Here is an 18821-nt window from a genome sequence, read left to right as displayed (position 1 = left end):
AGTAACTTCTATAAAACTTTATTTTTGGTATAATTTTATTGACATATTATGTAGATATTATAGATATTATTACAGATATTATAGATATTATCATTTTCAGACTATAGCAATGTATGTAAAATAATTTATTTTATGTTAACATTAAGTTTTAACCCTCGTTTCTCAACTACATTATAAATAAAAAAATGTTGCACAACCTCGAATATATAAATATTGAAAAAACAAATTAAAAATAAAAACAAGAAATTACATATTATATTAGATTATATATTACCCAATAATACTCTACAATGTATAATATATGTTCAGTTAATTAGAAAATTAAGCGGGGTTTGGTGGTAAACCCATCGACCAAGCATCTAGTAATTTTTTATCATGAGGACCAGCACCTAAGCTAAGCATAAGTCCTGAAAGATCTTCGCTATGGCCACGACCTCGCATAGCGTGAATAACCTTCGCAATGCTACAATTACAATAAAAATATAAGACATAACTGTTTTAAAATATTTGTAAAATGTAAAAATAAACATACTTTGCCCATTCTTCTTGTAACGCCGCAAAGTGTGCTTTCAATGTCGAATTCCCTAGTTTCTCATTATCAAGTGACTTTTCAATTTTTGTTAGCAATGTTGGAAGTTTTAATGGTAATGTGCCTGTCCATCTAACAATGTGTGAATTTGCATTTTCAATTTTGTGTTGATCAGAAATAATATCTAATCTACATACACTTGCACATGGTACGGGTACTGCCACTGATGTATCCACACCTGAAATTAATGATACAGTTGGTTAAAGTTAAAATACTTCTGATGGTACAGTTTTAATGCAAATAATTTGCAATAATATCTAGATACCTATGAAATTACACTTGTTAGGATCCATATATTCTGTGGCTTGAGTTTTGACTCTTCGACATGCACATGGAATAAGAGAACTAAGTCCATACAAAGACTCCTTCCTTTCAAAACTTGGACCCCTGACTAAAATTTGAACACCTGTTAAACTAGAATATAAAAGTTGTCTAAATTGGTCCTTTCCCAGTATGGATCTTAAATCTTTGAGTATCACGGTGGCAGATTTCCCAGAGACTTCTAAGAACTCTGAGTTTGTTTCAGTTTCATTTGATGTTAAATTTAAGTGAACAGGTAATTTAGCATTTACTAAGGTGAATCCTTCGTCAGTTTCTAAAAAGAAAATATTGTTTGGTATATCATAACTACAGGTATAAGTAATTCTCTGAAATGCAGCACGTTTTAAGATACTAACCAATTTGATGTTCCAAATCATAATTTAATTCGTCGTCTAACAAGCTCATAGGAAAAATTTCTATGAAATGTCTTGCTCCTGCACTAAGAATCCATACCAGCCACATGTGAATTCTGATTTAATTATAATTTGTTAACAGTTTATTTAATAACACTAGTGCATAGCATATATCAAATATAAAACGGACCTTATGAAAACATGTTTCTCATTAGTTATTTCACAAAACGTCCTGGGTTGTTTATGCGAATTTCTATATGATCCTGATCCATTATTAACCATTGTAAGACGAACAACTCTCTGCGGACATTCTGCTTCTTCCGCAGTATATTTTTTTTCTGCAAAGTCTTGCAATTCTCTGATCACTTCTTTTAAATTGTCAACTAAAAAAGGCCACATGTTTAAGAGAAACTGCTTGTCCCTCATGAAAACAATGAAACTGCACCACCTTCTGAAACCTCTTGCCTACAAAAAGCACAAGTAATCTTTTGTATTGATGAAGTTTTCCTTTTAAGAGTCTCTAAACTTTAAACATATTATTATTGAGATGATTGGAATAATTTGTTGTAATAGCTACCAAACATGCTTTTTCGTTGCATAATTCACCTGGGCATCTTTTAATGTAAACGTATGACTTAAAACATGCCCCCTGTATTCATCTCCAAAATAGCAAACACCTTCTCTCCCAGGATGTACTTCGCAACTTAAACTCCTTAAAAAAGGAAATTAAAATATAGTAATGCATGCAACTATGTTATTAACCCTTTGCAGTCCTAGGTAAGTATACTAAAGATATCCAGTGAGTATACTAACATATACTAATTCACTTATCAAATAAAGTTTCTTCTAATATCCTACTTCTAAGCCCCTCAAATAATAAATTGTGAATAGAAGACAAAAAGGAACTTAACATGTGCAGTCATAATAGTATAAAAAATATTTTTAAAACCACGGACATCGATTAAAAATGAGGAAAAACTTTGTCAAGGCTAACTCAACTAGTTTAACTTACTAGTCAAAAGGAAACTCAATGTTAAGTCAGACTTGATATAGGACCACAAAGGATTAAAACTTCATAGTGAATAATATTTTAGTTATTATACCTAAAACATGCATGTTTTAATAAGCACCAAATATCTTGAGTTAACGATTGTTGAGCAGAAAGGAATGATGTCTTAGTTTCATGTTCATTACTCAAATACTTCACATTACCAATGCTTTGACATCCTTCGCATTCATACTGTTCATCTTCCAATATATTTTGACTACGTCTTAATATTTCCTTAGGCCCATAGAATTTTAATTTCTCTGTATTCTGATTATCATAATTACGATACGTTTGGGTCGTGAATATCACTTTAGGTCCGTGTGATTCACAAAAAATACATAATGCGATCACAGCATTCATTTTTTATATGTATGTTATAAAAATATTTGCTCCACATACAGAATCATTTTAATACCGACTTAATTTTCATCACAATATGCAAATCTTTTCATATGTACATGTTAAATCATCGTGAAAGATATTTATTTAGGATTACAATTTCCAACCTAACCTCTGCTTGCGGTATCGACTGCAAATGAAACACTTGTAACGACAAAATTTAACTTTATCACTAATCTAGTTACAGTTCACGTTTTTAAAATAGAACATACAACTTTTTTTTAGCTTTTTCACGCGATAAGACAAGAATGAAGACAAGTCAAAAGCACGTGACATTATGATTGTCTCTTTTATATATGTCTATTATACACGTTTACACTTTCGTCCCGATGAAGTGTGTTCACATAACACATTTAATTTTCAGAACCTGCCCGCATATGTAAAACAAAAATATACACATTCGCATAGCACAACAGGCCATTCATCGTAAGGTACATGCAACACGTAACACGATTAAAATGTCGGTCAATTTTTTTTCCTTATAAATATGGGTAACATTCGAAACTACAGTTCTGAACATAAGGTTGAGATCTCGCTTCGTTCTCGATCTGCACCTAAAGATACGTTTATGTTGCAGCTGCGATATTAATTATAAAAGCATCGATCAGAGCCATGATAAAAACTGCACAAAAATATTTTTTATGGCGTTTATAGTGGAGTCAAACTGTGATAAATAGCGTTTATATTAGTTTCAATCGTCTAAAGTTTTGCGAAATTGACCCACTTAAACATGAATAATTCTGGAGAAGAATTATCTTCAAATTCCACAAAGTAGCACATTAGAAAAAGTCTACGCGGTAAACGCAACTGTTTTGCTTGACTATTAAGAAATGAACCTGCTGCAAAAAGACGAGATTTATTTCTTTTGGAATGCACATTGAAGCATATATCTTTCAAAGTATTTTTACATATTCTTCTGTAGTAACAAATTAAATGATTAGGTAGTACTTTGGCATTAGTCGATTAATACACAGCAATAATGTATAGTAAAAAACAGAACCTTATAAAGCAAAGTGGACATCACAGATTTTAATATCATTTTACATTTTTCTTACTTAACTGTAATACAACGTTGCGATAATTCTTTCAATAAAGAAGACAAACACTTCTCGAAAACTTCTCCCACACGCATTACAAAAATCATTTCTATAAAATTTGTTGAGTTCGTATTTGTAAAACGTTCCATTTAACAAGCTGATTTAAACGTCACTTTTTACTAAATTATAATAACTATTATCTACAGTTAATCATAAACAAATTAATGTATCAAAACCACAACAAATTGTTTCACAGAAACCAAACAAGCAAGTTTCACTAATCCTACAATTCTGACGATTTTTAAACTTTGTTAGCTTGTAAAATAATTCGGTTACAGTTCCAGGCAATTCCTTTAGCTACTGTGCGACTCTTAGGATTAAAATACTCTTTACAGATACAAAAAAATTGTTGCCATAATTATTCGAAAGTGCCACTCAACCTATAAAACGATGAACCAAAATGATTAAAAATTTGTATTTCTTCGATCGTTATTTTAAACATGTCGCGTTGTATAGAGTGCAAAACGCCTACTATAACTCAATATTTTACCTCTTCTATATTTTTTAGGATATTTAAGATATGAAATATAAGATATGAAAACATGCATTACAGAGTGTTTCCACCTTATTTGAAGCCCTTTAAAATCTTCAAAATTAAAAAAAAAAGGAATTCTTGGGTTACTGATTCATCTACCGTGTGGCAATGATATATAGCATAAATTAGAAATTTAATACGGTTTACGATTGAATTAATGTTTATTCGAAGCCGTTTGCTTCTCCAAAAACATTGTATAATGTGAAATAGGTTGACGTGGATTTCTGTTGAGCATTCTCTGTCTGAATAACTGCACTTCTGAAGTCTTTTTCGGTTTTTTCACCTTTTGAAGATCCGCAACATAAAAATTACTTGTACTGCCATAGGAACTTAACGAAATGAAGTCCTGCTCCACATTTACTTTACGCTTTTTAAGCATTGAACGAGGGATTGAACGCGATGGCAGTTTTTCCCGTTCAGGTTTTAATAATTTTCGTTTCGTTGATACTCTCATAGGAAGGTCTGAAAGATTTTTGATAACTTCCTCCGAAAGACGTCTTACGCGTTCCTGCGACACCTCAATCATACTGCATTCTGTTGGTCGATTATCACGAATCACCACAGCGTTATCTTTTAACATTTTATTGTCATTATCCTTTGCTTTGATCTTTTTTATCTTATTACCTGTTTCAATTTCAGATTTCCTCTTAAAATTCTTATCACTTTCTGATATTTCAGATAAATCTAATTTTTTTGTCTTTTTTAGTTTACTTTTTTCCTTTTTACGAGAGTCTGTACATTTACTTTGGATTCCTTGAACAATTTCTTCCATACCTCTTTTCTGTTGTCCTTTTTTAGTTACCTTTCTCTCGATTTCTTCGTGTATCTGTACTTTCAGAAATTCTTTATCTAGTTCTTTCTCATCAATTTCTTGTTCTTCAACGCATCTTTTTATCTTATTCCTCTTCCTTTTCTTATCTATTGTTCCACTTTCAGGATTCGTAATTTTCTTATTACTTTCAGTAATTTTATCCAAACTTAATTTCACAGACTTTTTAGATTTACTTTTTTCTTTTTTAAAGGTACCTCTATCGATCTTTTTCTGTTTTCCATTCTTCATTGTTTTCTCATCACTTTCATGTTTCATTTGCATTTCTCCACGTTCTTCATCTACTGGATCTTTATCAGATTCTCGATGTTTATCATCATGGCCATTGTACGATTCCTCGTCAATTTCACTTGAATCGACTCCTTCTTCAGAAATCTCATCATCATCGTTAACTACAAAATCTGCCAGATCTGATCCATTATCATCCGGATCTGATGACTCAGTTTCCGATGCCCTACATTCATCTCCTGGTACATCATCATCAGAAAACTTACATACTTCCACACCTTGAAGATTATATTCTCTTTCAATGTCCGAGTCCATACTTTCATCTGTTTTGTTCGAATCACTTACATTTGATGGCGAAGCAATAGGTGACTTATTCAATGAATCGATGTCAGCCTCACTGGGTTCCTCAACTTCACTATCTGACTTTTCTACTGATTTGCAAAGAGATTTTCGCTCGTTCGACATATCTTCGGATAGTTTACTTTTACTGTTTCTCTTATTTGAAGGTGACTCAGTAGATGATAGACCTACATTTTTATCAATTTCATTTTTTAAATTTTTATTTACTGGCTTTTCAATAGGTGTATCGCTTCCGAGTGGAGATTGTTTAGAAACTTCGTTTGTTATGGATTTTCTCATAGATACATTTTCTGCATTTTGTAATTCTTCTGTCTGTTTTTCCATATGTTCTTTTTTATTTTCGGACTTAGCTTCTACCGCGATAATTTCTTCTTGCTGCAAAGATTGTTGTGTATCTTTTATCTTTCCAGTTCCTGTTTTTTCTGTCAATACATCTCTCTGTCCTTTTAGTACAACTGTATCGTCTGAATCATAATCGAATGCTTCCTTTCCCTTTCCAATATTTATATTTTCTGCTGATTGAGACACTTCTTTGTCTACTAAAACAAAATCATCACATTCATTCTCACTCTCGTTTTCCAACCTCTCTGTTGACATTGAGTGCACTGAATTCTTGTCAGAATTTCTTTCTTGCCACTCATCAGCTGGAATATCTTGAAATAAGTCTGTATCTATATGTGCATCAGGAAGATTATCGTCTACTTGCATTTTTTCTTCCTGCTTTTGAACAGTTTCAGGAATTTCATTCATCTCTATGTCATTCTGTGAATTGGAATCAATTATAGATTTTTCTTCTGATGCCAAACAGGTATCGACTTTAGAAGTATTATGAGTTACGTCTACTTTTTCCGAGGACTGTGCCACATTGGAAGAGTGACTATTTTCAATCGCAGTAGTTATATTATTTTCATTTTCATTTACAGGTTCAAAATTATTTGACTGTGTATGAACATTGAAAGGTTCCTTCGTTATACTTTCATGACTAGGAACTTTAGCAGCCATTCCTGCCTCTGGTAAATCATTTGTAGTAGTTTCATCTGTAGTCATTTCTGTCTCTTGTAAATCATTTGTAGTAGTTTCATCTGTAGTCATTTCTGTCTCTTGTAAATCATTTGTAGTAGTTTCATCTGTAGTCATTTCTGTCTCTTGTAAATCATTTGTAGTAGTTTCATCCTTAGCTATTTCTGTCTCTTGTAAATCATTTGTAGTAGTTTCATTCTTAGCTGTTTCTGTAACTATTAAATCATTTGTAGTAGTTTCATCCTTAGCTATTTCTGTCTCTTGTAAATCATTTGTAGTAGTTTCATCCTTAGCTGTTTCTGTATCTTGTAAATCATTTGTAGTAGTTTCATCCTTAGCTATTTCTGTTTCTTGTAAATATTTTGTAGTAGTTTCCTCCATGGCCATTTCTGTCTCTGGTAAATCATTTGTAGTAGTTTCATCTGTAGTCATTTCTGTCTCTTGTAAATTATTTGTAGTAGTTTCATCTGTAGTCATTTCTGTCTCTTGTAAATCATTTGTAGTAGTTTCATCCGTTGAAATTATCAAAGATGTAGATAGTTTATCTATAGACATATCAGGGGATTTAGAATAATCCTTGATGCTTGTGTCATTTAGGTTTTCGGGTGTGTTCAACACTCCAGCTTCATTATTCCCTTCACATTTAGCATTTGCAATCGCGATCTGAGTTGAAGAAACTTCTTTCGATTCTTCTTCATCTACATTCGCAGTTTCTTCCGCTTCTAAGATTAAACGCATTTCATCATTATTATCTGTAGTAATTGTTTCATCTTCTGAAGTAATGGGCTGCATTTGTTCCTTCTTGGTATCGTCGAATCCAAAACACTTGTCGGTATGTGTGACATTTATATTTTCTTCACATTTCTGGATTTGAATGCCTCCATCTTGATTTGAATCATCTCGTATTTTAACGGGCAATGCATTCTGATCCTCAGTATCGTTAAGCAAACTTACTGAATTTATGTTATTTACGTTTTCTGGACATTTCAGAATTTGTATGTTTTCATCTAAACTTGAATCTTCGCATACTTCTATACACGAAGTACTCCGACCTATACTGTCATTAAGTGGAGTTTCACTTAACGATTCTGAGTCTGTTACTATTAAATTCTGCGTATTATCTGAGCTGCCTGCATCTTCATCATTTTCTTTAACTGATTTTTCTGTACATACGTCACTAACAATAAGTGGTTGTGGACTTTGTGATAATATATTAGAAACTGTGACATCTTCATTTTGAGGTTCTTCAATGATATTGGATGCTCGATTTTCCTTATTACTGAGATGCTCATCATCTTCTTTCATTGAATTATTTGCTGAACGTTCATTTTTCAGCCGTAATTTCCTAAGTATAACTTCAGTGGAAATTCGAGATTGTGTTTTTGGTACATCCAGTGTGGCTGTCTTTATTTGAGTTATAGTATCTGTAGAATCACTTCTACTTTTTTCACTAATTTCTGACAATGTGTTTTTATTAATAGACATGTCCGTTTCGTTCTCTTGAAGTGTCTTAGCAGAAGGATTCTCTGTGATATCAGTATGTTCTTTTTTGGCTGTAATAATTATAAATATAAATAAATTATAATTCAATTTTTATATTAACACGATAAAATCATTTTTCAACATTATATCATTTAATATAATTTAACAAAGCATTCATTATAGAAAATAGTACATCTTAAAAATTTAGTTTTCAGTTTCAAGGAAAACTGTATTTAAAAAGAAACTAAAAGAATTTTTGTAAACTTAATAGCATAATAAGAACAATAAAAGCAATTAATAAGAAAGTAATAGTTGAATGAATTAACATCACCATTTACATCAGCTTCTGTCCCTTCTATGCATGTACTTTCAGAACTTGAAATGGATATTGATTTATTTTGCTTCTCTGTAGTGGAATTTTCTGAGCCTGAAATTTAATGTGGTACATTTAAGATGATATATGTATCATTAGCACAAATGTTCTTATCCCAAATACATTAAAAATTTGGAACAACTCCATACTTGTTTCGTTCACTTCTTTAACATTAGGCAATACACGATCCAATGCTACAAAAGGAATCATCTTCTCTTCTTGTTCTTCAATAACAGTTGCTTCTAAGGGCAGCATAGATCTTCGTTTCCTGGTATTAACCGGAGTATTATGCACTAATCCACTATTATGTATTTCTACAACATTGTTCTCTGCGACAGTTTCTGGTCCCATAGAACTAGCTCTAGTTTTACGTGTCGGTCTTGTTGTAATTGTTGGCGATTTAGATTCAGAGCCAGCTCTTGTAAGTCTCTTGCTAAAACTAAATACATACAAGTTAAATTTGGAAAATTAAAGATTATTTAAATACATGTGTGGTAGAAGTAACAGCTTAACAGACCAGCGCTTGTGAGCAATCAGTTGCCCATGCCTGTTATAAAACTTAGTATATACCTAGTTTGGTCATCAGACTTATTGAATCCATCGTTATTAGAAGTATTTCTAGTTCTTTTTGTAGGTGTGGCAAGAGTCTTATCTGGTGTCTCTATGGCATCCGATACAACAGAATTTCTTCTGGAACGTAAAGTTCTACTCCTTTCAGTCATTACAGAATTGTTCAGAGAATCTACTCGACGTCTTATATTTCTGACTGACTGTGTATTACTGATATTACTACTGTCGCTTAAGGGTGACTCAGGAGAAGATTCATTATGTTTACCAGCAGACTTGACTCGTGAACTGCGACGTAATGGAGAATCAACTGTTTCTGTGCTGACAATACCGCGAGTTTTGTGGCCTATGAATTTGAAAAACGTAGTATTAATGAAAAGCAAAATCGACACAAATTTCTTAAGATGTACGTCACAAAGATTTAAAAGGCAAATCCGTGTAATATCACCACGATCTGATACAAATGTTATGGTATATTCGACGTGGAAATGACTGTAATAGTCGGTAGCCACACGAACCGCGTGCGCATATCTATTTATGCAAGTAAAAAAATGAGAAAGTACAAACCTGCTTTCGCATCTATTTCTCCATCTGAATTTTTTACATAACGTGACATGTTGTCGCTTAAGTTTCTTATTAAGTGACGAGAAAATCAAAAATTGGAACTAAAAAATGTTTTTGATATACACATGTGCTAACGACCAAATTCAACTTGATTCAACTGTACACAAGATGTTTTCAATATGTATAGTGATGTCGCCCTATTCGAGGTCGTCGCCATCTTAGTAATCACGATAATCACGATACCGCGCGTATTTAAATTTCAGAATAAGTAGTAACGATATTAAGAATATTAAGAATGTTTTTAAGAATATTATAATCAAAATACAATTACACACCTATTTTTTAATCATAATTTTACCCCAGGTTAACGAATAATAGGTTTCAGAAAAAATATTGTGGTTAGATTAACAAAAAAATGTATTTCTTACAAAAACAATTTAATACAATATCACATAATGTTAAATATATTTTTCAATGATATTCAATACCACAATCGAGACATCATTAGTTGTAATAAATTACATAGTACAAATGACTGCTGCAATCTGTGGATGTATGGACTAAACGGTACAGCAAAATGAATTAGAATTATAACCTTTTATAATATGTATATGAGATATGAAATATGAAGTCGCAGCTCGCAACACATACTTACAGTCTTCCATTAATGGAAGAACAAAATATATCAAACAACACTTTGAATGTAGTATATTCAATTTTATAGAAAATGGTTGAAGTACCATAATTTTAATAATACAGTATAAATTGCAAAACTATACACATCAAAAGACAAAATATGTATGTCATTTTATTGAAACCAATTGTTGATATGTAGAAATGTATGTGTTGTGTTTTTATTAAATGTCATTATTCTGAGCAGTTTGAAAAATGTAAAAGAACTTAAAAGTTGTATACGTAAATTAAAGGGATGCAAATTTTATTATAAAAAATAATTTATTTACATTAATTTTAATTTATATTTTGCAAGAAGCATCGACTTTTTCTTTTATAAAACAAAATACATATACATATATTGTTTGAAAATTTTTAATAAAGTTAAAATTAGCGACTATTCTTAGCGTTTTATGTTTACAAAAGCTTTTTAGTATAGGATTGTATCATAGAATTGGTAGCACATTTACGAGTAGTAGGCGCGATTAATATTATTCGGTGATTAAATTTTATTATTAGGAAATGAAACTACGACGCTAAAGACTGGTCTTATTTCTTCTCGGATGCTCACCAGGATCTAACTCCATCTCTGTGAGCTAGATAATTCAGCATTACTTTTGCAATGTATGCTTATAATATGATAGAAAACTAAATCATTCAATAGCAATTGCACAACAAACGGCGAATACGCAACAATTTAAATACGCAAATTTATAGTAATAAAAGTGTATAACTAGTAACTTAACAAAATAACTAGGCAACATATTCAAAAAGTAGTCGATGATCCATCATAAATTATAAAACATTCTACTTGCGCCTTACTCATTCGAGATACAAAAACAAATATTTTTCGAAAATAGCCTTTAAAACTATTATGGAATCCCCCTTTTTCCAAATTCATTAAGTCCGTGTTTGTGGAACATTTTCAAAGATTAAAGTTAAAACGATACACTGGATGAGAGTAATTATTGGTTATTATGCCTAGTTATACTGAAGTATAAAAATCACAATAATTATTTAATAAATTTTTATACCCTAAAGAACTTTCAATTAAATTATTAAAAAATTTTTATCTAAATGAGATCATTTCTCCCTCTATAGTTACATAAGCACATTTTATAGAGTATTAGAAAACAAAAGAATTATTTTACAGTTTTACACAGTTTTCACAGAAACCTAAAAGGTTAAACAACGAAGAACAGAATTTTAAGGCTGTTGAAATTCATCTGCCTGATAACAATAGTACATAACATGTTAAAATTTAAGTTAAAAACTTAAAATGGTTTAGTAATAAATTTGTGTGTACACAAAGCTTTTTGTTTTTCCAAAAACATTGTATAATTTGCAAGACGCCTTTTTTTGAGTAATATTCTCTGTCTAAATAACTGTACTTCCAAACTATTTTTCCTTCTCTTCAATTTCTGAATATTAGTAACATAAAAATTAGTTGTACTTCCATAGACACTTAACGAAGTAAAGTCTTGCTTAACATTAATGTCACTCTTTTCAATAAATGAATCAAGAATTGAACATGATGGCAGATCTTCAGAACTTAATAGTTTTCTCCTTTTCGATTTATTCATGGTAATATTTGAGGAACTACTTCCAACTTCTTCCAAAAGATTCCTTACCCTTTTTTTCGATACTTCCATTTTATTAGATTTAACTGTCGGATTTTCATACCTTTTCCAAGTTGGTATAGCGTTTTCTTTTTGCATTGTATTATCATTATCCTTTGCCTTTATCTTTTTTATCTTATTGCGTGTTTCGATTTCAGATTTTCTCTTAAAAGTCTTACCACTTTCTGACATTTCAGATAAATCTAATTTTGTTGTCTTTTTTAGTTTACTTTTTTCCTTTTTACGAGAGTCTGTACATTTACTTTGGATTCCTTGAACAATTTCTTCCATACCTCTTTTCTGTTGTCCTTTTTTAGTTACCTTTCTCTCGATTTCTTCGTGTATCTGTACTTTCAGAAATTCTTTATCTAGTTCTTTCTCATCAATTTCTTGTTCTTCAACGCATCTTTTTATCTTATTCCTCTTCCTTTTCTTATCTATTGTTCCACTTTCAGGATTCGTAATTTTCTTATTACTTTCAGTAATTTTATCCAAACTTAATTTCACAGACTTTTTAGATTTACTTTTTTCTTTTTTAAAGGTACCTCTATCGATCTTTTTCTGTTTTCCATTCTTCATTGTTTTCTCATCACTTTCATGTTTCATTTGCATTTCTCCACGTTCTTCATCTACTGGATCTTTATCAGATTCTCGATGTTTATCATCATGGCCATTGTACGATTCCTCGTCAATTTCACTTGAATCGACTCCTTCTTCAGAAATCTCATCATCATCGTTAACTACAAAATCTGCCAGATCTGATCCATTATCATCCGGATCTGATGACTCAGTTTCCGATGCCCTACATTCATCTCCTGGTACATCATCATCAGAAAACTTACATACTTCCACACCTTGAAGATTATATTCTCTTTCAATGTCCGAGTCCATACTTTCATCTGTTTTGTTCGAATCACTTACATTTGATGGCGAAGCAATAGGTGACTTATTCAATGAATCGATGTCAGCCTCACTGGGTTCCTCAACTTCACTATCTGACTTTTCTACTGATTTGCAAAGAGATTTTCGCTCGTTCGACATATCTTCGGATAGTTTACTTTTACTGTTTCTCTTATTTGAAGGTGACTCAGTAGATGATAGACCTACATTTTTATCAATTTCATTTTTTAAATTTTTATTTACTGGCTTTTCAATAGGTGTATCGCTTCCGAGTGGAGATTGTTTAGAAACTTCGTTTGTTATGGATTTTCTCATAGATACATTTTCTGCATTTTGTAATTCTTCTGTCTGTTTTTCCATATGTTCGTTTTTATTTTCGGACTTAGCTTCTACCGCGATAATTTCTTCTTGCTGCAAAGATTGTTGTGTATCTTTTATCTTTCCAGTTCCTGTTTTTTCTGTCAATACATCACTCTGTCCTTTTAGTACAACTGTATCGTCTGAATCATAATCGAATGCTTCCTTTCCCTTTCCAATATTTATATTTTCTGCTGATTGAGACACTTCTTTGTCTACTAAAACAAAATCATCACATTCATTCTCACTCTCGTTTTCCAACCTCTCTGTTGACATTGAGTGCACAAAATTCGTTTCAGAATTTCTTTCTTTCCACTCATCAGCTGAAATATCTTGAAATAAGTCTGTATCTATATGTGCATCAGAAAGATTATCATCAACTTGCATTTTTTCTTCCTGCTTTTGAACAGTTTCAGGAATTTCATTCCTCTCTATGTCATTCTGTGAATTGGAATCAATTATAGATTTTTCTTCTGATGCCAAACAGGTATCGACTTTAGAAGTATTATGAGTTACGTCTACTTTTTCCGAGGACTGTGCCACATTGGAAGAGTGACTATTTTCAATCGCAGTAGTTATATTATTTTCATTTTCATTTACAGGTTCAAAATTATTTGACTGTGTATGAACATTGAAAGGTTCCTTCGTTATACTTTCATGACTAGGAACTTTAGCAGCCATTCCTGCCTCTGGTAAATCATTTGTAGTAGTTTCATCTGTAGTCATTTCTGTCTCTTGTAAATCATTTGTAGTAGTTTCATCTGTAGTCATTTCTGTCTCTTGTAAATCATTTGTAGTAGTTTCATCTGTAGTCATTTCTGTCTCTGGTAAATCATTTGTAGTAGTTTCATCTGTAGTCATTTCAGTCTCTTGTAATTTATTTGTAGTAGTTTCGTCCATTGATATCATCAAGGATGTAGATATTTCATCTATGGACATATCAGACAATTTAGAATATTCCTTGACACCTGTGTCATTTAGGTTTTCGGGTGTGTTCAACACTCCAGCTTCATTATTCCCTTCACATTTAGCATTTGCAATCGCGATCTGAGTTGAAGAAACTTCTTTCGATTCTTCTTCATCTACATTCGCAGTTTCTTCCGCTTCTAAGATTAAACGCATTTCATCATTATTATCTGTAGTAGTTGTTTCATCTTCTGAAGTAATGTGCTGCATTTGTTCCTTCTTGTTATCGTCGAATCCAAAACACTTGTCGGTAAGTGTGACAATTATATTTTCTTCACATTTCTGGATTTGAATGCCTCCATCTTGATTTGAATCATCTCGTATTTTAACGGGCAATGCATCATGATCATTGTTAAGTGGACTTAATGCATTTATATTATTTACATTTTCTGGACATTCCAGAATTTGAACGCTTTTATCTAAACTTAAATCTTCGCATACTTCTATACACGAAGTACTCCGACCTATACTGTCACTAAGTGGAGTTTCACTTAACGATTCTGTGTCTGTTACTATTAAATTCTGCGTATTATCTTCATCATTTTCTTTAACTGAATTTTCAGTACATACGTCACTAACAATAAGTGGTTGTGGACTTTGTGATAATATATTAGAAACTGTGACATCTTCATTTTGAGGATCTTCAATGATATTGGATGCTCGATTTTCCTTATTACTGAGATGCTCATCATCTTCTTTCATTGAATTATTTGTTGAACTTTCATTTTTCTGTTGTAATTTCCTAAGTATGACCTCAGTGGAAATTCGAGATTGTGTTTTTGGTACATCCAGTGTGGCTGTCTTCATTTGAGTTATAGTGTTTGTAGAATCACTTTTACTTTTTTCACTGATTTCTGACAATGTGATTTTATTAATCGACATATCGGTTTCGTTCTCCTGAAGTGTCTTAGCAAAAGGATTCTCTGTGATATCAGTATGTTCTTTTTTGACTGTAATAATTATAAATATAAATAAATTATAATTCAATTTTTATATTAACACGATAAAATCATTTTTCAACATTATATCATTTACTATAATTTAACAAAGCATTCATTGTAGAAAATAGTACATCTTAAAAATATTAATTTTCAGTTTCAAAGAAAACTGTATTTAAAAAGAAACTAAAAGAATTTTTGTAAACTTAATAGCATAATAAGAACAATAAAAGCAATTAATAAGAAAGTAATAGTTGAATGAATTAACATCACCATTTACATCAGCTTCTGTCCCTTCTATGCATGTACTTTCAGAACTTGAAATGGATATTGATTTATTTTGCTTCTCTGTAGTGGAATTTTTTGAGCCTGAAATTTAATGTGGTACATTTAATATGATATATGTATCATTAGCACAAATGTTCTTATCCCAAATACATTAAAAATTTGGAACAACTCCATACTTGTTTCGTTCACTTCTTTAACATTAGGCAATATACGATCCAATGCTACGAAAGGAATCATCTTCTCTTTTTTTTCTAAGGGTAACATAGATCTTTGTTTTCTGGTATTAACTGGAGTACTATGCACTAATCCACTGTTATGTATTTCGAAAGCATTATCCTCCATTATAGCTTCTGATTCTGTAGAACTAGCTCTGGTTCTACGTGTTGGTCTTGTTACAATCGGTGTCATCTTAGATTCAGAGCCAGCTCTTGTAAGTCTCTTTCTAAACATAGTATAACAAATATAGTTCAAACATGATAAGCAAATTGAATTAAAACTTGTCCACATACAGAGCTTTAAAAGAATTGAATGTTTTCACAATTTCATGTTGATTAATTTAAATACTTTTTTGTTATTATTGCCTGTTTCCTTTTGTATAGTATTGGCAATTTAATAAGTAACTATGATACTAAAATATAAACCATAGTATGTACCTAGTTTGGTCATCAGATTTGTTGACTCCACTGATATTAGACATATTTTTACTTCTTTTTTTAGCTGTGACAATAGCAGCATGTTTATCTGGTATCTCTAAAACGTCTGATGAAGCAGAATTTTTTCTGGAACGTAAAGTTCTACTTCTTTCAGTCATAGTAGAATTGTTGAAAGAATCTATTCGACGTCCCGTATTTTTCACTGACTGTATATTATTAATTTTGCTATTAAGAATGAATATTGCTACTATTCAAAAAAAGATTCATTTTATTTGCAATTTGGCTTTAAATATGTGACGTAGCGAAGATAAACGGACGACACTACGAGATCTGCAACCTACGAATATAAAGAATGTAATAATACAAAACAGAAAAATCGGTTCTGATTTTATAAATTGTACGTTACAAAGATTTAAGAGACAATTTTGTGTAATAACACACGACCTGAAACTAGTGTATACACGCAGTTACAGTATGTTCAATGCAAAATTGACTGTAAAGTCAGTAATCAGATAAACCGCGTGCGCATATATAAATAAAATACTGTAAAAGAACAAACTTGATTTTACGTCTATCTTGCTATTTGAAGTTTTTATACAGCTTTAGTTTAGTTATCTATCAAATTATGGCACAATGACAAGTACCTAGGCAATCAAAATGAAATCGTTTGAATTCAAACTATACACAATTTCACAGAGTATTGGCACAAAGTACAGAGGACTCTTGAGTCTTGAGGGTACAGAGGGGTAGAGTGATGCAGAGTGCTGACTCCGTACAGTGTGCAAATGTGTAATACACCCACACACCGGTAGATAAACATATACGTGTACGAAAATTGCAAGGACACTGAATATTAAAAACAACACCTTGAAAAAGCAAAAGAGACGCACTTAAAGAGTCAAGTGCACTTGATAAAAGATCGGTCTAGTGCGCTTGACCCTTAAAAGCACCATTTTTAGGGTTTTTGAGGGGTAGCTTTTAATATTAGCCAGAATGTAGCCTATCAGGAAGCTTTGTAGATAAGCATGACTATAGAGAGTTGCCCTAATCTCGTATCCATAGTATATACCAGAGAGGATAGGAGAGTGCTCACGCCCGGGGTTTCGGCGTTCCCACTTTCGTGACATCGCCGCTTTAGCATGGCACAGAACCGTGTCGTCTTTCCTGGAACAGAACCGTGTCGTCTTTTAGCATGGCACAGAACCGTGTCGTCTTTCCTGGAACAGAACCGTGTCGTCTTTTAGCATGACACAGAACCGTGTCGTCTTTCCTGGAACAGAACCGTGTCGTCTTTTAGCATGACACAGAACCGTGTCGTCTTTCCTGGAACATAACCGTGTCGTCTTTTAGCATAAAACCGGACGCACATTATTTTTTTAACCAGGATTAGAACGTACAGCTTAATTGTTGTATATGAAATATGTAACTAACATGTAAATCTTGGGTACAAAATCTCTAATTAATATAAATTAAGAATAATATTAATTGTAATGATACGTATTTTATTTCTTTCCAATTTTGTAGTTGCAAACTCTAGTTGTAAAAAATGGAAAACCCGGAAAAAATCGAACAAATACAGATTTCATATCGAAGTTTAAAAGCGACCACCCTGAAAATTAATTTAATAATGAGCTATTGTCATCAACACTATCTTAAATTTTTTCATATATTTAGCTACTGTTATTATTAATTGAAAAAAATTTTTTTTTCATGAATAAATATTTTTTCCACCTCAGCACCATAAGATTTTTACTAGATTACTTTAAAAACATATTAGAACTATTTTTAAATAATTTTAGTCGAAAACATTCTAGTTTACTCTTTATTTCACCGTTCTACTAATTTTTTATGGGCTGCATTGCAGCTCTGTTTAACACTCATTTACAACTCGATACCATAGTACCATCCATATTCAAGGAAGAACAATTTTTTGCGACGATCATTGAAAAAACAAAATAGTTTCCACAATTGCAGTACTTTAGTGCGTTTGTGACTTAGCGCCCAGAACACCTACCTGTGTTCTGTGTCCCATCTGGAGTTTTATGGTACGCTAACAATCGCTATTGAATCGCAAGCCAGACCGTACAAGCGAATGCATCCACAACTTCCAGAGACCTGCCTCCAAACCTAATTAAAGGAAGGCTAAACATGCAGTGTGCACGAAACTCCTCAAAAGAGGTGGATTCCAGTCGCTCGTGTCATAAACTGCATTCGATACTTCATCGACAGGGTGATCTTACATATTGCCGTAACAGTTCCTGAACACATTATCATTCATCTGAAACTGCTTTGTACGGTATTACACACGCCACATAATTTTTATTTTCTAATTTTGTCAAAGTAGTATATATAACAGAATCATACAAGTGTCTACAATTACTTGAATTCCAAAATACTGAGCGTTTCTTCCTCTGCGACTGTGAAAAAGGACTTTAAAAGAATGTTTAGATAACAGGTGGGCTGTCCTTCCAAAAGGCACCTGTGGCCGATCGAGATGAAACTTGGTGAGTATGTAAAACTCAACATTCTGAATAACTTTTTCCTATACATGTAACCGCGGCTCAGCCATAGTTTCGGAGATATTCGCGGAAAACTGCAGCTACTACTACATTGAATTTTGCCTATACGTGTACGTCCGAGACGTGCGTATTGTGTTTCCCCGG

At 32.2% G+C, this 18821-nt stretch overlaps 2 protein-coding genes across 2 annotated transcripts; both read right to left on the bottom strand.

Annotated features, from left to right (window-relative positions):
• Positions 1-2: 2 nt before the first annotated feature.
• Positions 3-3139, bottom strand: Bhd (folliculin). Its single transcript, XM_076801624.1, has 7 exons — positions 2367-3139; positions 1870-1975; positions 1454-1728; positions 1267-1379; positions 855-1184; positions 533-767; positions 3-463 (listed from the first exon to the last, which is right to left on the bottom strand). The coding sequence occupies exons 1-7, from the start codon at positions 2669-2671 to the stop codon at positions 322-324; spliced, it is 1506 nt and encodes a 501-aa protein (XP_076657739.1). The 5' UTR covers positions 2672-3139; the 3' UTR covers positions 3-321.
• Positions 3140-3674: 535 nt separating this feature from the next.
• LOC143362261 (uncharacterized) lies at positions 3675-17175 on the bottom strand. Its single transcript, XM_076802265.1, has 9 exons — positions 16803-17175; positions 16159-16495; positions 15682-15947; positions 15491-15586; positions 11714-15229; positions 9205-9547; positions 8784-9073; positions 8593-8688; positions 3675-8332 (listed from the first exon to the last, which is right to left on the bottom strand). The coding sequence occupies exons 2-9, from the start codon at positions 16314-16316 to the stop codon at positions 4497-4499; spliced, it is 8601 nt and encodes a 2866-aa protein (XP_076658380.1). The 5' UTR covers positions 16317-16495; positions 16803-17175; the 3' UTR covers positions 3675-4496.
• Positions 17176-18821: the final 1646 nt, after the last annotated feature.

Source organism: Halictus rubicundus, chromosome 16 (assembly GCF_050948215.1).
Source record: "Halictus rubicundus isolate RS-2024b chromosome 16, iyHalRubi1_principal, whole genome shotgun sequence".
In the NCBI taxonomy this organism is placed as follows: Eukaryota; Metazoa; Arthropoda; class Insecta; order Hymenoptera; family Halictidae; genus Halictus; species Halictus rubicundus.
The sequence above is the reverse complement of the archived record's forward strand: the minus strand, read 5'-3'. Positions and strand labels throughout refer to the sequence as shown.